This window comes from Cladosporium halotolerans, assembly GCF_011745625.1.
Source record: "Cladosporium halotolerans strain TM138-S3 chromosome Unknown Sca34, whole genome shotgun sequence".
NCBI classification, from domain to species: Eukaryota; Fungi; Ascomycota; class Dothideomycetes; order Cladosporiales; family Cladosporiaceae; genus Cladosporium; species Cladosporium halotolerans.
In genome coordinates, this window is record NW_027191485.1 from 197,386 (window position 1) to 215,929 (window position 18,544).

General features: G+C 56.2%; 5 protein-coding genes across 5 annotated transcripts; 2 read left to right on the plus strand and 3 right to left on the minus strand.

Moving 5' to 3' along the window:
* Positions 1-20: 20 nt before the first annotated feature.
* On the minus strand, positions 21-3,810 carry WHR41_07710 (uncharacterized protein). Its single transcript, XM_069376314.1, has 2 exons — positions 535-3,810; positions 21-470 (listed from the first exon to the last, which is right to left on the minus strand). The coding sequence occupies exons 1-2, from the start codon at positions 3,557-3,559 to the stop codon at positions 382-384; spliced, it is 3,114 nt and encodes a 1,037-aa protein (XP_069226644.1). The 5' UTR covers positions 3,560-3,810; the 3' UTR covers positions 21-381.
* A 2,150-nt stretch (positions 3,811-5,960) lies between these two features.
* WHR41_07711 (uncharacterized protein) lies at positions 5,961-9,352 on the plus strand. The gene is made up of 2 exons (XM_069376315.1): positions 5,961-8,864; positions 8,940-9,352. Exons 1-2 carry the CDS (start codon positions 6,300-6,302, stop codon positions 9,144-9,146), a joined length of 2,772 nt encoding a protein of 923 aa, XP_069226688.1. The 5' UTR covers positions 5,961-6,299; the 3' UTR covers positions 9,147-9,352.
* Positions 9,353-11,537: 2,185 nt separating this feature from the next.
* On the plus strand, positions 11,538-14,258 carry WHR41_07712 (uncharacterized protein; the record flags this gene model as incomplete). Its single annotated transcript, XM_069376316.1, has 1 exon — positions 11,538-14,258. The coding sequence occupies one exon, from the start codon at positions 11,538-11,540 to the stop codon at positions 14,256-14,258; it is 2,721 nt and encodes a 906-aa protein (XP_069226687.1).
* Positions 14,259-14,382: 124 nt separating this feature from the next.
* On the minus strand, positions 14,383-16,078 carry WHR41_07713 (uncharacterized protein). Its single transcript, XM_069376317.1, has 3 exons — positions 15,129-16,078; positions 14,978-15,074; positions 14,383-14,926 (listed from the first exon to the last, which is right to left on the minus strand). The coding sequence occupies exons 1-3, from the start codon at positions 15,674-15,676 to the stop codon at positions 14,579-14,581; spliced, it is 993 nt and encodes a 330-aa protein (XP_069226686.1). The 5' UTR covers positions 15,677-16,078; the 3' UTR covers positions 14,383-14,578.
* On the minus strand, positions 16,079-17,692 carry WHR41_07714 (uncharacterized protein; the record flags this gene model as incomplete). The annotated part of the gene is made up of 4 exons (XM_069376318.1): positions 16,079-16,597; positions 16,655-16,938; positions 16,990-17,178; positions 17,231-17,692. 4 exons carry the CDS (start codon positions 17,690-17,692, stop codon positions 16,483-16,485), a joined length of 1,050 nt encoding a protein of 349 aa, XP_069226685.1. The 3' UTR covers positions 16,079-16,482.
* Between the last annotated feature and the right edge of the window lie 852 nt (positions 17,693-18,544).

Consider the following 18,544-nt stretch of genomic DNA (forward strand, 5'->3'; position numbering starts at 1 on the left):
TGAGGGACGCGCAAGAAGAATAGAAGAATTGAATCCTATTTCATTCCCTACCATCGCATCCTCCCGATCTATCCACAACCCATCGTCGCCATGCAATCGAGAAGAAAAAGAAAAGAATTAAGCAAACCAGTGCGATCCCAGATGTACGTTATCGTCTAAACCGAACACAAGAGCGCCGAGAATCCACCATCTCGGCTTCGTGTCTCCAAAGGGTATCCTCCCATTTCCTATTCATCATCCGCCCCCGAACATATGTAGTAAAGGGTCATGTCATGAACATTTTTTGTGCCGCCGCCGCGCTGTCCGTCCCTACCTATGCTTTCTGCAAGCCACTTTCTGTGAAGGCTTTTTTTGTTTTCCTCGGCGCGGGAAAGAGGCCGTTTAGACCTTGCCCTCGTCGTCGTCGTCCTCGAAGAAGCTGATGATGCCGCGCACGCCGCTGGGCCCGAGGCCGTGGGGTGGGTAGCAGACTATCGATGTGCGTCAGTATTCTGGCTTGGTGGTGGTGACGGAGGGAGAGATGCAAAAACTTACCATACACCGGATCCGGCTGCGCGCCCAGCTTCTCTCTGAACTCGCTCTTGTTGATGAGGTGCAAGTCGTTGGCGATGGCGTGGTAGGCCTTGCTGAGGACCTTGACGCGCGTGCCCTTGAGGTTGTGACCGGGCGTGAAGCTGCTGGAGGCGCCGCTGCCGAAGGTGACGCTCGTCGCGCCAGCGACGCCGACAGCCTTGAGCGCGTGGATGATGGTCGCCTCGATGGCGCCGGAGGGCGCGCCGGGGAAGTCGAGCGCGAACTTGACCTGCCAGCCGTGCTCGGGCGCCAGCTGCGCCATGATGACGAAGCAGGCGACGTCGCCCTCCTTCGTTACGGCGTAGTGGTACTGCCTGTGCTCCATGTCCTGCCAGGGGTGCACGTCTGTCAGGTGCACCTGCTTGCCCTTGGTCTTGCGGCTGTCGAGCCAGTCCTGGATGCGCTTGTCGACCTTCTGCTTAAGGTCGTCGGGGAAGGTCGCGCCGATCGCGATGTCGTGGATCTTGATGCCCTCCTTCTCTGCGTGGCGGACCTTGCGCTGCACCTCGGGGTCCTTGGCGCCCTTGATGTCGTTGGGGTCCACGCGCTGCTCAGCGGCGACGGAGAACGTGCGCCAGTCGAACCTGGTTGCGAGCACCTCCTGCGTGGCACCACCGCAGAGCAGCCACAGGGGCTTGATCTTGCGGTCCCTCTTGATGTAACGCAGGTAGGCAGAGACGGTCTTAGTGTACTGGGTCTCGTGACAAAGAGGGTCACCAATGGTCATAGCGAAGCCTTCGTGCTGCACGAAACCAACAGCCGCACCAGTCTGAGGATCCCGCCAGTGCTCGAACTTCGGCTCGAGCCACGAAGTGTTGGACGCATCGCCGTAGTTGGCAATAAGCTTCTCGATCGGCTGAAGGGCAATGCCCGCAAGAGCACGGTCCTTGCCAGACCAGGGCGGGTGGAGGGTGCTGGCGTCGGGGTGTCTGAGCTGAGCGATAGGCTTCTTCTCCGGAAGAGAGCGAGGGTCTCTGGCGAACATGGTGGCGTGTCTGATGTCACCGAGCTTCAGCATCAACATGAGAATACGCTCCATGCCGATACCTCCACCGCCGTGCGGCGGCGCGCCCCACTCGAAGCCCTCCATGTACTCCTCCATGGAGCTGGGGTCCATCTTGAGCTTCTCCATTTTCGCAATGAGGGTGTCCGCGTCGTGGATACGCTGTCCACCAGACAGAATCTCCTGGCCACGGACGAAAATGTCGAAAGAGTTGGTCACCTTGGGGTTGTAAGGATCTTCCATAGCGTAGAAAGGACGTGCGGAGGTAGGGAATTTGTCGAGAACGTAGTAGTCGGTACCGAGCTTCTCCTTGATCACCTTACCAAGCTGGATCTCGTCCCTAGTGCCGAGATCCTCATCCTCGGGCAGAGGGTTGCCGTGGTCGTCTCTCCAGCCAGACTCATTCAGCATGCGAATACCCTCCGCGAAGGGAATGATGGGAGTCTCCTCAAGCCACACCAGGTCCTCAGAGGGGAAGTGGTGCTTGACAATCTCGACCTCCTCGCGGTAGTTTGTATACACATAACTGAAGATGGCCTTGAAAGTGCTGTCAAGGAGGCGGAGGACTTCGTGGTAGTGCTCGTCAATAGCCATCTCCAGATCCAAGCCAGTGAACTCGGTCAAGTGACGGTGGGTGTTGCTGTTTTCGGCGCGGAAGACCGGACCGATCTCAAAGACCTTCTTGAAGTCTGATGCGATGGCCATCTGCTTGCCAAGCTGTGGCGACTGCGCCAGGAAAGCCGGTCTGTTGAAGTAGTTGACCTTGAAGACGCTGGCGCCGGACTCGGATGCAGAGGCCTGCAGTTTGGGTGTGTGAATCTCTATGAAGCCCTCGCCGTGCAAGTGAGCACGGAATGCCTGGCAGACGGCAGATTGGATTCTGAAAACGCTCTGGGCTGCGGTTGTGCGCAGGTCAATGATGCGGCCATTCTGCCTGGCGCGATCAGAGATGACTCTGCGGTTGTCATCCTCGCGCGCGACATCCTGCTTGGAGACTTCTGCCTCGTGGACAGTGAAGGGAAGAGGCTGCACGGGCTTGCCCTCAACGTGCAGCTCGTGAATGTGGACCTCCACGTTCTTGATGGTGCAGCTCTCGACCTCGCCGGACTTCGCCTTGGGTTCCTGGACAACGCCAACAACCTTGACGATAGTCTCGACGTGAAGGTGCTCTGCCCAGTACAGGAAATGTGCGGAGATGCTTCCGTGCTCTTGCAAGATGCCCTGAATGGTAGCAGTCTGTTGCCTCAGCTCAACGAACATGAGATGAGCACTGAGCTTGCGAATGTTGTGAAGTCTGGCGCGGAAGACGACGACCTGACCTGCCATGTCGGGGCTCAATTTGCGAATGTCAATGCGGTGGTCTCCAGGCATGTCGCCGGCGTAGTTGTTGACCGGGAGCACACCATATTTAGATCTTTGCTCGTCCGTCTCCTCAGCGGCAGCCTTTGCCTCAACTTCTTCCTTGCGCTTCTGCTCGGCGGCCACACGCTCCTCGACCTCCAGCTTGTGCTTCTCACGCTCTGCCTGGCGTTCGTGTTTCCGCGCTTGGCCGCGGCTGATGGGCTGGCCATCTCTGTTCAGTGGGAGGTCCTCCGTCGAGGAGCGAGAGTCGGAGGAGCTGCCGCGGACTTTCCTCCTCAGAAGGCCCAATGGGCTGTGGGTGGCGCGAGGACGGTGGTGGTGGTCGACGGAGTTGCGGGGCCTGCTGTCGAGGGAGGCCCGGTGCGTCCTATCGGTGGCGGTGGAGCCGCGAGGGTGATCGAGAGACTGGCGGAGCCTGTCGATAGAGCCGCGGGGCGTTGTGGCGCCGCCGGACGAGTTGGTGCCGTTGGTCTTGGAGGAAAAGCCGGTGGAGGTCTTGCTGACGCCGCCACTGGCATTGCTCTCGGCGTCGCTCTGCTGCGCGCTGTTGCTTCGGTCCTGCGAACGCGAGCGGCTGTGGCTAGGCTTGAGCGACTCGAAGGCCTTCTTGAGGGACGACATGGCGAATGTGGTGTGGTGCGGGTTCGCGCAGCCAAGCTTCAAGGACAAGCTGGTGCCGCAGCGGTGGGATGAGGAGGGTATGTAAGAGGAAGGCGGCGGGGAAAGGCGTGGTCAAGGCCGGCGACAGTCGGGCCAGGGTGCACGGCGAAGATCCGAACCGACGTCAGGTGTGGCTCGCCGGCGATGAGCAAGCAACGAGGGCGATTAGGAGGTGCAGCCGGACTCTGCGGGCGTCTTATGTCACCGGGCGAGGAGGAGCTGGTGGGCGAGGGCGCGGTGGCAGCGGCCAATGGGAAGCAGCAGGAAGGCGGGCGCGCACGGGCGGGCGTGGATGGGAGCGATGAGGGTGGGCTCGGATGCCGATGCTAGACGGACCGGACGCTGCTGGGCTCTGCGAAAAGAGGGCCGCTGAGGACTGCTAACGCTGCCGACGCTGGTTTATCACAATTCCATGTCGCAGGCTATCTGTAGGTAGGTATGCTGCTGCACGGACATGCACGACAACACAAGACAACATGTTGTGCCCGCGGAGCGTCATCGCAGCGCGTGTTTCCTGCTGCCGCTCGCTTGCTGCCCGCCCACAACCTGCGTGTCCAAGATAGCGCAGCCCAAGACACCACACACGCACACAAGCTCTGCCTGCCCGCAGAAGCCAAGTCCTCGCGTCTGTCGCTCGCCTGTCCTCCCAGACTCCACTCTTCAATCCGCCTGCATCTGCCTGCTTCTCCTGATCTCGCGTCACCCAAACGTCAGAATGCCATGGGCCATCCTTCTCGCGACCTTAGACCGACCACTACCGCCGACGGTGCCATCGCCCGTCGCCGTCACCACCTGCATGTCCTACACCCTCTGTTGATCACGAGAGTGGTGAATTCTCGTTGCGGATTTTGCTCACTCACGCCACCCGGATGCATAATCAACATTCTCTGCTCTGCCGGCAGCCTGCAGACTCCGGCTTCCGAGCAGCCGGGCTTCTCTCCATGCCCGCGAACCAACCAAGCTTCCCCCTGTCCCGATACCTCTCGTCGAAACAAGCAGCGTGACCATTATAACCTCTCTCGGCGCTAAGTAAGCACGCCGGTGAACCCGCAGCAAGCGGAGCGACGGCTCCTGCAGAACCGCGCCCTTTGCTGGGTCCCCCAGCCCTGAATATTATAGTATTGGAGGCTAGACGTGGTCGCGCCCACAGGGCTGGCGTGGGCTGGCTGCTAGCGAAGCCAAGTGACGCGGGCGTGCATCGCAGATCCGCCCTACTGTTCATTTCGTGACAACGCCAGACCTCGATGCTCGTGTTCTTCGAGAGAACCCCGTCGGCAACGGCGGGTTCGGCAGTGGTCTTTGTGGGCGTCGGCGACCGAACGACTCGCGAGACATACTTAGGACCCTCGATTCTACACAATCATCGATGGTGTGGAAGCCATGCAGCCATGTTGCCGTGATCGCGTCTTTGTCTGAGCTTCTTTTCGTCATATTGCTCGGCTCATGAATTGTTACACCATGGGGGTCGATTTAAGTAAAGCGATCTGCGACACATGACGTACGAATTTGTCTCGCTACTTGCTTTCCGCCACGACAGTTCAAGAGTTGTGGCGTCACGTTGAGACAGAAAGCAAGCTGTCAAGCCACATGCTTGTTTTCGACGGCCTGATCTTCACAGCATGGATGAAGTGGAGCGCACAAATACATAGACGAGGCTTGGAGCCGACTTGGTAGCTCTTCCCGGCTCACTCCCTGAGCACCCGTTAGTCTAAGCATTTCTAACGGAGGGGTTGCAGCTTCACGTGAAATATCCTCGAGAGCAGTTGAAGTGTACACCCATAGACCTTGACTCGGCCTATGTCACCTTCTTTTGCAGTGATGGGATCTAATGTTCACTTCTCCCCAGATGCGGATTGCACTCCGGGACATGTGTATCATCACGTCAAACGAAGGATTTGAACAAATTCGAGGAAGCGTTGTCGCAGATTGTCAGAGTTCCATTCGACTTGTCAACCCTCATCGTGAGGGATCTCTCCTAGTATGTCTGATCAACCAATCGATAGATGTTTATCCAGAAACTTCAAAAGAGTCTACCTGCCTCCAAGTCCCTTCCCCATCTGTGCGTGGTGGTCAAGTCTATGACACGGACTTAAGGGCGTAAAACCCGGCACAAGCTCCACGCCTGCTGGTCGCGCGCAGAAAAAGGGCTGCGCATTGCACGCAGTGCGGCCGCATTCGCGGTATTGACTCATCGTTGCGGCTCCTTCGCCCTACGAGGCACGCAAAATCGACCTGTGAGAGGCGAGACTGAGGCAGAGAAGGCTGGTACTGTAGCTTGGCGGGCGTCAGTCTGGCCCCTCGTTTGGTCGCGCTTCGAGGGCTTACGAAAGAGGTCACCGCCGACGCACCTTCAGCTGAACGCTGCCCTACCTTGCCTTACTGCCTGGTCGCACAATCTTCACATACACGCGCCGTGACCGCTGAACTTCTTGCGCCCGTGTACGCTCGACACCAGACACTGCACTTCCACATCCAGCCCGCCCAAGCGATCATTTCACACTGCATCATTGCAGGCGGTCGACGTAAACCAACCCACGGAAACACCCGCTGAGACAGTCCGCATTGCGATTGCGCCGACACTGCAGAGAAAGATAGGTCGTGAGCGCTTTGGTGCGCATCATAGCCATCGTGTCGGAAGATCTCTCTTGCTGTGCATACAGCAACGCACGCCCTGCCTGACCAACTCCATCCTCTGTCCACCATGCCGGCAAACCAGCCAACACCGCCTTCCTCCACATCCTCAAACGGCGCATCGCCCGACAACCAACAGTTCCGCGTAGTGCGGAAACGCAATCGCATACCGCTCTCATGCGGACCATGCAGACACCGCAAGCTGAAATGCAACCGCGGCCACCCTTGCGACAACTGCACGAAGCGCGGCGATACCGCTTCATGTAGCTATGCGTCGCCGAAGAACAAAAAGCAGGGCTCCGGCGGCGGCGCCAACCAGACGCCGGATGACATGCAGAACCGCATTGACCGCCTCGAGGGATTGGTGCTTTCGCTCATGACGAATGGAGGGCCGGCTGATGGCGCAGCAGCTGCGCGTGCGGCAATCAATTCGAGCAGAAGCAATAGCCTTAGCACGGCCTCGGATTTGAAGCTTGACGTAGAGGGCAGTGATATGATACAAGAAGAGAACGAGAACGGAGAAGAGGACAGCGAGGTGGAGCAGGTCTCCAAAGGCATTGGCATTATGAAGGTGGACAACGGCAAGGCCATATTTGCCTCCGACGCGCACTGGTATGCCATCATGGCGGAGATCGGCGAGGTGAAGAGATATTTTGAGAGTCACAAGGACGATTACACAAGGCATCTTGCCAAAGTTCAAGCGATACGGGCGAGCGATAATCCTAGCACCGCTTTCCTGCTTTCAGGGCCGCCCGCGAAGGACAAGGACGAACTTCTGGCAGCCTTCCCGTCAAAAGCGGACAGCGATCGGTTGATCGCGCGATATTTCAACGCATACGACCCTTCAGTGCACATCATCCACGGGCCTTCATTCCAGAAGCAGTACGATGCGCATTGGATGAATCCTAGTGCAACTTCTCCGGTTTGGCTGGGCTTGTGCTACGCGATGATGACGCTGGCCCTTCAATCATATCACCGAGCAGGCGACGAGCCGCCCGAATATCGCGGGAGAGCCCTCGAGATATCACATGAGCATAGGCTTCTGACTGCGCAATGTATTTTGTTGGCCGACATCACGCAACCTATCGCACAGCTGCTGGAAACTATCGTCTTGCATGTGCAAGCAGAATATGGGCGTAGCAGGGACGCAGAGTCCAGCGTCCTACTCTTGACTAGCATCTGCGTACGTCTAGCGATGCGTATGGGCTACCACCGCGATCCTGCACCCCATGCCAGCATCACACCTTTCATGGGCGAAATGCGCCGAAGAGTGTGGACTTTCATCCGACAGCTGGACCTCTTGATTTCCTTCCAATTCGGCATGCCTTCAATGGTACGATCCGACCACATCGATACTCAACCGCCTCGCAACCTCTACGATGACGAGCTTAACGAGGACACGAAAGTGCTACCGCCGTCGAGGCCCTCGTTCGAAGCTACTCCCATGACTTATATGATCGCGAAGTCGAGGATCACATTCACTTTTGGCCAAATCGTTGAGAGGACACAGTCATTGACAAACCCGCCTTCTTACGAAGAGACGATGAGTTTCGATCAGCAGCTTCGCGATATCCGCGCAAGCCATCCGCCGCTATTGCAAATGCGTCCCTTCCAAGAATCTGCCCGCGACCCTGCAAATCTCATCATGCAACGCATAGGACTCGAGCTGGTCTACTTGCGCTCCCTTTTCGTTTTGCACAGACGGTTCATCGCCAGGGGCAGAGACAACCCTCGATACGCGTATTCCCGTCGAACTTGTATCGACGCCTCACTGGAAATGCTCGCCCACCAAGCAACACTACACGAAGAGGCCCAACCCGGCGGCCGCCTCCGCAGCGTAAAATGGTACATCTCCTCCCTCACAACCCACGACTTCCTCCTCGCCGCCGCAAACGTCTGCATGGACCTCTTCCACGGCTGCGAGGCCGAGCGCCGCAACAAATCCGCCTCCGGCCCCTCATCCCCAACCTCCCCCGCCGACGGCCACGCCGAGGACCGCCGCGCGAACATGATGGCCGCCGTCGAGCGCTGCATCGCCATCTGGGAGAGCGTGCGCGAGGACAGCATGGAGGCCTACAAGGCCTCCGTCGCCCTCCGCGTCATGGTCGACAAGCTCAAGGCCCACCAGGCCGTCATGCAGCAGCGCCAGCAGCACCAGCAGGTCCAGGTCCAGGCGCAGCAGCAACAACAGCAGCCCGCCTCCGCCACGAATCCCTCGCTGCAGCAGCGCTTCCCCTCCCAGCAGCCCCAGACCCCCTACGCCATGTTTCCCCCGAACGCCGCCATGACCTCTTTCGGCAAGGCAGACGACGACCTCCCGCCCGAGCAGAGCGCCGCCATGACCCTAGGCATGCTCTCCAGCGGCGGCCTGTCGCCCAATTTCGGCTTGGGCGGCGCCGGCGCCGGCGCCGCTGCTCCCACGACCCAGCCTATGGACGGCAAAGGCGGCTTCCCGGCTAGCATGGCGGGCCTGCTCAACGAGCCGATGCAGGGCGAGCGCTCGGGGCTGACGCCGCAGTTCTCGGGGCCGGAGATGGGCGGCATGGGGCTCAGTGGCGCGGGCAGTCCGTTCAGTCAGATGTTTGGCGGTGGGGGCATGGGTGGGATGGAGGGGATGGGGGCGGATATCGATTGGGTATGTTGTTTTCATCCCTTGGACTACGTGGATTGGGAAGTGAAGTGATGCTGACGACTGTTTACTTTCTTCCAGGGCGCGTGGGACTCCTACATCCAGGGCACGGGCGCCAACAGCATGGATCCCAATTTGTCGATCTGGCCGATGAACCTCGATCTTTCGCAGATGGATCAGATTCCTCAGCAGCAGCAGCAACAGGCGCAAGGACAGGGGCAAGGGCAGAGCGGTTCTGGCGCTGGGGTGTTTATGGGTTCTAGCGGCGATGCGCCGAATATGATGTGATTTGGGTGTTTGTAGTATTGAGGGATCTGGTATGATTGTCACGAGTAATGATTTGGCGTTCGTTTGAGTAGGGCGTTGCGAGAAAGGGTGCTTGCACATGTCCGCTCGCAATGGATTTGTGCATGGATGGGAAACGGGGCACCGATTCTACTCATTTGCTGTTCGATAGTTTTGGATGTATCATACTATCTTTTCGTGTGTGTAAATGTTATGCAGTGCTCGGCTCAATCGTTGTGCAAGTCACTAGTTATTGACGTTTCGCCAATGAGACGTGCCTCGCTGGCTCGCTGGTCTCTAGCCTTTCCTGGTTGCTCGTCACATTGTTCATCGATCAATGAGCGTCTTTGAATACGTCCTCTCTCAAGGGCGGACCTGCACAATTCGAGACGAGTGCGGCTGGTATGAGCTCACGGGTTATGATCGGAACAGTGAGACTACTATACTCCCATCATTGTTTGTTCGTGCTCAATTGCAGGCGCGCATGTGAACGATAACCATGTTTGTCCAGCCAGCTATGCTCTCATCGATGCCAACGCGTGCTATCGTAAGCTGGAGGTCACATATTTCGTTCTGGAATGGTAGATATGAGGTGGGACTGAATCTCATCTCGCAGCTAACATTGATGGGCGTGGTTGAAAATGTGTCGGTACTTTGGGTCATGGCTCGCCGTCGGTGCGCACTTCTCAGCACGGCTGCTCCCGACGCCCGCTGTTCGGCGCGTTCAGACGTAAGTGAAGTCCGATATCGGTTCCTTCGCAAGGAAAAATGCAACGGCTGTGCTTACGATACCAGTAATCGATCAGGCGTTGAAAGCGACTCGAATATGGTCGGGAAAACGGTGAAAAAAATGTAAGGGACATCACTTTCGGCTACACCTCGCCCTGGGGCTGATACGCACTCGGACAACGACATGAGATGATTTGACCAAAACAAAAAGATTTTTCGACACCTGTGTGATTCGAACACACGCTCCCGAAGGAATTGCCTTAGCAGGGCAACGCGTTAACCACTCCGCTGGGATCGTTGTTAGTGATTGAGTGGAGAAGATGGATACTGGGTGCTTGCTTACCCAAAGTGCCATGTGTTATTGTTACACTGCTTGCCACTCAATAACATATATAGTTTTACAAAAAACGGTGAGTCTGCCCTCGTTACCAGCATTCGTGATACCAGAGAATATCGCCGAAACATAATGGTCTGCCTATGACAATATTGAGTCAGGATCGAATTTCCAGGTCTGAAATTCGTGGTGTGGCTCGGGCTCGGCGACCGAGCTCTTCGTTTGCCCTCAGTCCTCTCCACCTTCGACCGTCTGGGATGGGATAACGCTTGAATGAGCTATACATATGCTATATTACATGAAGCTCACACGATATTATTCCAAGAACTTGCCATTGGGAACGGCATTGCTGACGATGTTACCTTCTGGCAGGCCGACGTCCAACTCTCTGAGCAGGGTGTTCCAAGCGCTATTGGAGAATCACACAGGAGGAGAGAATCAGAGCTGGGGACGGCATGGGCCTCTTCAGATACGCTCATTGTCAGTACCTTCAGGGTGTCTCGAATTTGAACGGTTGTTTCGCTAGTATAGTCTCCGTCCGTCACAGTTGATACTCGAGACCATTGAGATCGGAACGATTGGTATCGAATATCTATCACTTGCTTTCGATGCCCTCAGGTCTGAAGCTATCACAACTCGCCTCATGTGACAGCGGAGTCAATCGTCACGAGGGGAAATCACGTTCTTGTGCCCAATGTTCTTGGATTGAATCAAGCTTAGCGAGAGTGGCGACGGGTATGTATAGTTGAGCCATGGCGTTCTTGGACTTGTCGTAGCTATCGTACGTGAAGTCCCATGTCAACGCAACGAGAGCGTCAACACACAAAGATTGCTGTGAGATCCAACTTGAAGTCGCCATATGCATGCTGTCAAGATCCGTCGAGATACATTGCATAGTTTTTCAGACAATCCGAGAAGCTCCGTAAGAGGCTATCACCACTTCTTTGCCTCCTTTTGATCACACATGGATGAGTGCTGTGTTGCCTGCGAGCTTGGAAGTAACCCCAACCCCAACCCTAACGCGTGCCATAGCCCCAACCCTAACCCGAAGATGGTATTTGAGGATTGACACTCCACGACCTGAATATATCTGCATTGAACAGGTAGAGCAAGAACAAGAGAATTAACGACATACATCCACCTCCAGAGTGTCCCACATTTTCCAGCTGTTAATGATGCGACGAGATCACAACCTCCCCAGACGTCACGGGATTTCGCGTCGCGCTTTACGCTAAAGCCAAAGTGGACCCTTCTTTTCCCAGTTCATGACGATTGCGCAGGCAGCGACCGCAGCGATACCATAGATCCGATCATCGTCAACACACAATGCAATGTTCCGCAAGCCGCGCGATGCTCTGAAGCAGCCAGATGTAGGCCGCCCACCGTCTCCCACCAACGGACCCGCGAAGACGCCTTTCACGCTAGCCGTCCCACCTTCCGTTCCGCCACCCTCGAAACCTCTGGCTATGGCGCCCACGAAGACGAATACGAGCAGACAGACTCCGAGTACTGTCAGACAGAGCTCTTCCGGGAGCTCCAAGAAGACTGCTGGGGCGTCGAAGATCAAGGCGAAGCCGAACGGGAATATCCTGAGTTTCTTCAAGAAGGAAGAGACGGGGTTGTTCGTCGCGGAGGACGGGGCGCCTGTTTCTACGGCTTCGCCTTACTTCGAGAATGGGACGAACGGAGTGGATTACGGTGACAGATTCAATGAGACCGAATCGCCGTCAAAGAGAAGACGATTAAGCGTCGATGAGAACGAGACAAATGAAGCAGAGGGCGAGAGTGCGAGCCTTTTCGGTGAAGACGAGCCTGCAAAACCGGTCTCGGCTCCTGCTCCGGCCAAGTCTGGCCCTTTCATGGAGGACTCAGACAGTGAGGACGACGAAGAGGAGCACCCCGAAGCGGTGATTGGATTTGACGAAGGTCCGAGCCATACTTCCGTGACGACTCTCGCAGCACCGGAAGCTTGCGATGCAGCTGAGGATATCTCCACGCACGGCAAGGGGACCGATGTGGTTCTGGAAGCTGCACCCAAAGATGAGCCACCGAGCTTCATCAAAGAGGAAACAAGCTATGGACCGGGTCTGGAAGAATTTCAGGATTTCGAGGGAGTCGAAGGGGACTTCGATGAGGATATCAATGAGGAGGGCGACGAGACATTCGAGAGGAGGTACATGGAGGAGCAGGCAAGACTGGAAGCTGAGGCAAATGCGGAGGAATACGACTCATTACCACCTGGAGAGAATATCATCAAGGCAGAATCTGGTAGTACTTCGAATGGCACAGAGAGCGCGAGTCCAACCTGCCCTATTTGCAGCGCGAGCCTCGCAGGCGTCAGTGAGCAGGATGCAGGCATCCATGTCAACAATTGCTTGGACGGCAACCCCACACCTTTACCACCACCCAAGAAGCCACTGCTTCCGCAGACTGAGGTGAAGCCGGAGAGATGCGCCTCGCCAGCACAGTACAAGCGGCCTGTTCGACCACCCAAGCCTGGCCAGCAGAACCCGTTTCTGTTAGGTGAACAGAAGCCTAGTGGCGGGTCGGCTTTCAGCAAGCTTATGTCTGGTCACGCCGAAGACGCAGCATGGGCGGAGGCAGCGGCTTCGGAAAATGCGGCGAGAGGCAAGCCAGCGTATCAACGGACTTGTCCTTTCTACAAGATCTTGCCTGGTCTCTTCATTTGCGTAGACGCCTTCAGGTACGGCGCTGTAGAGGGATGCCAGGCTTACTTTCTCAGCCATTTTCACAGCGACCACTACATTGGCTTGACCAGCACGTGGACTCACGGTCCCATCTACTGTTCACGTGTCACGGCCAATCTCGTTCGCCAGCAGCTGCGCGTTGATCCACAGTATGTGATCGGCCTTGATTTCGAACTGGATGTGCCTGTGCCGAACACAAAAGGCGTCAAGGTCACCATGATCTCAGCAAATCACTGCCCAGGCTCGTCGCTCTTCCTCTTCGAAAAGGTTGTCGGCAAGAAAACAAACGGCGAGCCACGCCTCCAGCGCATTCTCCACTGTGGTGACTTCCGAGCGTGCCGAGCACACATTGAGCATCCTCTCCTCATGCCCAATGTGCAGGACAAGGTCAATGGGAAGACCAAGGAACAGAAGATCGATGTGTGCTATCTGGACACCACCTACCTCAATCCCAAATACGCCTTCCCACCGCAGACTTCTGTCATCCAAGCCTGCGCAGACATGTGCGTCAGCCTCTCAAAAGTCTCCCCAGACGAAGACGACGGCTGGGAGCAAATGAAGCGCCAACGCGCCGGCGAAGGCATGACCAAATTTATTCAACGCGAAAACTCGATCAAAGAAGAGCCTCCCGAAGATGGCACCGAGGACCACATGAAAGTCGAGCGCAACCCCAAAGCCAGCCAACAAATCATCTCCTCGGCCAAAGACCAGAAGACTCGCGGCCGCCTGCTCGTGGTCGTCGGCACCTACAGCATCGGCAAGGAGCGCATCTGTCTCGGCATCGCGAAGGCCCTCGGCAGCAAGATCTTCGCGCCCACCAGCAAGCGCCGCATTGTTGCTGCGCTGGAGGACCCAGAGCTCGACGCCCTTATGACAGACGACCCGCGCGCCGCGCAGGTTCACATGACGCCGCTCTTTGAGATCCGCGCGGACACCCTCGACGACTACCTCAAGGACTACTTTCCGCACTTCACCCGTGCCGTCGGTTTCCGGCCCAGCGGCTGGAACTACCGCCCGCCGAACTCGCGCTTCGTCGAGTCGCCCAGCGTGCAGACGGTGCTGAACTCCGACAACTGGAAGAGCAATTACAGCATGCGGGAGCTGGTGCCGCAGCGCGGCAGCACGAGCCGCGCGAGCTGTTTCGGAGTGCCGTATTCGGAGCACAGCTCTTTTAGGGAGCTGACGGTTTTTTGCTGTGCGCTTAGGATCGAGAAGGTCATTCCTACGGTTAATGTTGGGAGTGCGAAGGGCCGGGAGAGGATGAAGGGGTGGTGTGAGAGGTGGGCGCAGGAGAGGAAGAAGAATGGGGTTTGGCAATTGCCGGAGGGGACAGAATTGCAGTAGGGGTCTTGGATATGTGGTTATGAGATATGATCAAGCACGCTTTCTGACAAGTCAAATGCCCTGTCAGACCTCTGCTGTCACGTTCACGTACTACGTCGGACATTGGCGTTGAAAATAGCTGGAACTTGTGATCGGAAGCTCTCCAAGGTTTCGTCTTGTCTATCGTATGTGAATTTTATACTTGTACAGGTCGCGCGTTTCAACAGTGCCGTGCCCCATGTATCATGCGCAAGGGTATAGTAATGAGCATCGTGAAAGGAGAACAGGAAATGAAAATGCCATCGTCGCAGGTGCCTCAGGAATCCAATCCGCCCACGCGCCTAGTCCTCGTGACACTTGGTCGTGGCGTTGGACCAGCCAGTCAGCCTGTTCGCGATATCAGAAACGTAGCAAGCCGTTGCGCCGGCCGCCTCGCTGAGGTTTCCGGACAGCGGAATAAGGCCACTGTTGTAGCCTCGCGCCGCGCCGTACGCGTTCTTATAGTAGTTCAGGTTCTGCACGAGGCCGTCGCCGTCGCGCGTGCCCTGCACACCGTCTTGCACCATGTCGGAGATCGACTGGTTGGCGTGGTGGGGGTTGAACGTGGTGCCGTTGTGGGTTTGCATGAGGCCGGGGTTGACGACGCCAGTGTAGGACTGGGTCTGGTGCACTTTCGCGCAGCCGTGGGTCTAAGAGAGGATTAGTGAATTTCAACAGAGTGAAGGACGTGATTGACATACCTCTTGCAGAATCGTGGCGAGGATGAAGCGGTGGTCTACGAGAGAAATCCTGGCGCGGTTCTGAATGGCGTTGTAGATGGATTCGATTTCGCTGTCGCTGTTGGAAAATGTCAGCGTCGTTCATGCATGGCTGTGACCTGTTTTCACTTACGTTTGATCCTTGCCGAAGTGGTTCGCGTGGCAAGAATTCTTGAAGAAGTGGAGATTTCCTGCCCACATATCCTCGAAGGAGATCCAATCGGTGGCGTTGGGGAACTGGTCCGCTGGTCCAGAGTAGTAGGTGTACTCATCCTTGCCCTTGCCGATTCCGTCGTCGGTCTTTGCGGGATCGTCACGAGTAGCACCCTGTCCGAAGGCTCCGGAGTTCGTCACCTTCAGATCACCCTTCACAGGCGTGTAGGTGTAAGGCTCGTCTTTGTCTTGTGACAGACCGACGCCGAGGCCGACCGCAAGACCGATGATCACGCATACTGCAACGGCGCCTCCGATGATGATGAGCTTTCGTCGAGTCCAGCGAGGCTTCTGCGTTCGAGGTGGCAAAGGCTCCGAGATGTCAAGATCCGAGACCGTCTTAAAGCCATGGTAGTCCTGATAATCCTGGAAGTTGCCCTCAGGCCCATCGGCAGTGTGAACTTGGGCAGGGTTTTCTACAGGCTCGTAGCTCTGGCTGTAGTAGCGCGAGTTCCTGTTGGCGGCCATTGTGTGCTAGCAGTGTGGCGTGCAAGAGCCTCAAAAATTGTCGCACAAGCAGAAAGATGTTCGATTTGTATGAACGTTACGCCCGCCAGGGACGGGAGAGGACTCGCTGGTTTAAACCTTGGAGGGCGCGGTGGCGCCAGGGGCACGACTCAGTGTTTGACATTTCTGGATCGGCCGCGTGCGGTGGGCTGCGCGATCCTCATCGCGCATGTGATTGGCGAGAACGGCCTGGATTAGAGTGAAGTCGCGTCTTCGCGCGAGCCGTGCGGCGCTAGGGCGCCGGGATCCCTGACCCCCAAGCTTTTCCAGGCGTTGGGAACGTCTGCACCGTGCCTTCAAGCTTGTTTTTCTCTTTGCGCCATAAAGTATGTTGCGCCATATGTCTCTAAGGTTAATTACATACTTTGTGTGTTGAACTCTGTCGTCATCCACGAGGCCGTCTTCACAATGCTGATACTCATATGTGTGGCGGGATCTACCTGCGGCTGGGCTGCGAGACACGGCCCAGTTATAGAAGGATGCCGCTAGTTGACAGCGAAACGCTAGTGAATCTAGAAGGTTTATTTACGGCAACACGGTTGTTGAAAGCCGAAAAACTGCGACCCGCTTCGCTGTTATTTGTGTCTGTCGCCAACGGCGCGTAACGACATATGTAGGGCCTCGTGTTCTTCGTGTCCTCGCGGCGAGCATCCGGCACATGCTCGAAGATTCAGGCAGCATCGCCCTTATGCAGGCCCGAAATAACTCAAACTATTGGTGCCTTCCATGGCTGTGCACATGAGCAGTGTCACGCGTTTCTGAGATGCTCAGATGTTGGCCAGGATAAGTCTGGCCTCATTCCCGGCATCATCGAGCGCATGCTGCGCAGATTGTTTGGGCGACCAGCCGATCTTCCTACCACGATCCGCCTGCAGAGAGCACCTGTGACAACGTCAGCTCCTAGTCACGGAATAACAAAGGCAACCTGAGGCAACATACGCTCCGCCCATCTCTACTGGAACAAACTCTTTAGGGCACCCCAGCGCCTTCGCTGCTTCTTCAAGGGACTTGTCGCTGGCATCGTGGACCATGTCGTCCTCCACAATACCATTTGCCGCCAAAGCCTTCGCCATCTGCTTGTACAGATCTGCCCAGGCAACTGATCCAGAAGATGCCAAGTAGTAGCCACTACGGCCACTCCCGATCTTCTTCTCGCTCAGAATGTTTCGCAAGATGTCGACGTAGAGCGAAACGGTATCATCAATGTGGCATACCGGCCACGTCTGAGTTGTTGTCAGCGGTATCCTCCAGCTTTGCGATTTTTTGGTACTTACGCCTTCTACAGTGTCGGGCTTACACACCCGACGCAACGCCTTGGCTGCCCGAACGACGGCGACCGTTTGGATCGAGATGCGATTCCCAAATCCTGAACCCTCACCATATACGATGCACGGGATGTAGATGTAAGTGCTAACGCCGAGTTTCTCGCCTGCTTCGATAATCTCGCTGTTTGCACCGACAGCCTGGACCTGAGTTCAGCTACTACTTTTTTTTCACCGCGCACGGGAATCATACCGTCTCCATAGGTGGGAACTTTGACTTCGCATTCTTTTGTATCTCACAAAGCTCGTCATCAGCATCGCTAAGCACCCTATCCGTCGGGTGGCCAACAAAGCTGCTGAACAGCTTCGCGCCGGTGGTGTGGAGGAAATGCGTCTCGATGCCCAGCCGCTGCTTCACGTTAGCGAGACCTTCGACGAATTTGAGTTGAGCGATCGCGTTAAAGGCGTTTATCATGAAGAACACGACCGAGATCTCCTTCTCCACTAGTGTGGCGGTGATAGCTGCTTGGTCTTCTAGGTCGAGGTTCAAAGGCGTCGCATTGTAGTGTGTCTTGACCGCTTCGGCTTGCTCGTTGCTGCGGACGAGAGCATAGACTGTGCCATGTTGTGGTAGGTCAGAGGTGTGCTTGAGGGTTGCGAGGAGGGAGCCGCCGATGTAGCCAGAGCCGCCGGTGATGAGGATGTTGCGGGGCATGTTTTGAATCACGTTGTTCCGTTCTTCGAGTGTCTACAGTAGTCACAAGAATTGAGAGGGAGAGCTTGGGTCCTCTTGTACAGATTCACGAATGCCTGATCACGAAATCAAAATTGACTGGTGGTGTTGATTATGAAGCTGGCGTCTCCACATGGCGGAGTAATAAAGTGCGTTATTCCCGAATGCATCATCGACGCTATCGCCTAATACTTTGTGCACGATTGCCTCTTGCTCGGGTCCATCAATGTCTACTTCGCGACCAACCCGTTGTCAGTTCCAGTCATTGCGTTGCTGTTGCATGTGTACCAGTCGTTTCACCCCATGAATGCCTGAGGCACTCATGGACGAATGCAATATTTCTGAAATTCGGCACGCGACTTGAAGGCAACTCCTCCACACACGATGTGAGCAATTGCGAGATCTTACCGGAGTATTCTGCCATGTGCTGTGTGTGATGCCTTCCACGTCACGACAGAGACGATCTCTCTGGGCGGGCGTTCTTCAGCCTGCTGTTGTACTCTGACTGCGACTTATTTCTCATTTCACCCTTCGCAAGCCAACTCCAAGAGACAGGACACTGGCAACTGCCGGGAGCTCAATAAAAAGATCTTGACAATTTTCGGTCACGTGCAGCATGCCGCCAAATCTGCCTGAGGAGATATGGATCTTGATCTTGGAAAATCTCGCATTCCCAGGAGCTACAGAGTTTGGGAACGCCCAGGATGAATTGGACTACAAACCAGAAAAGGCCAAGGGCTACCGAGATGGGGTTCTCGAGCGGTTGAAGACGTTACATGATCTGTGCTTGGTGTCGAAGTCACTCAATCGACTGGCTCATCCAATACTATATCG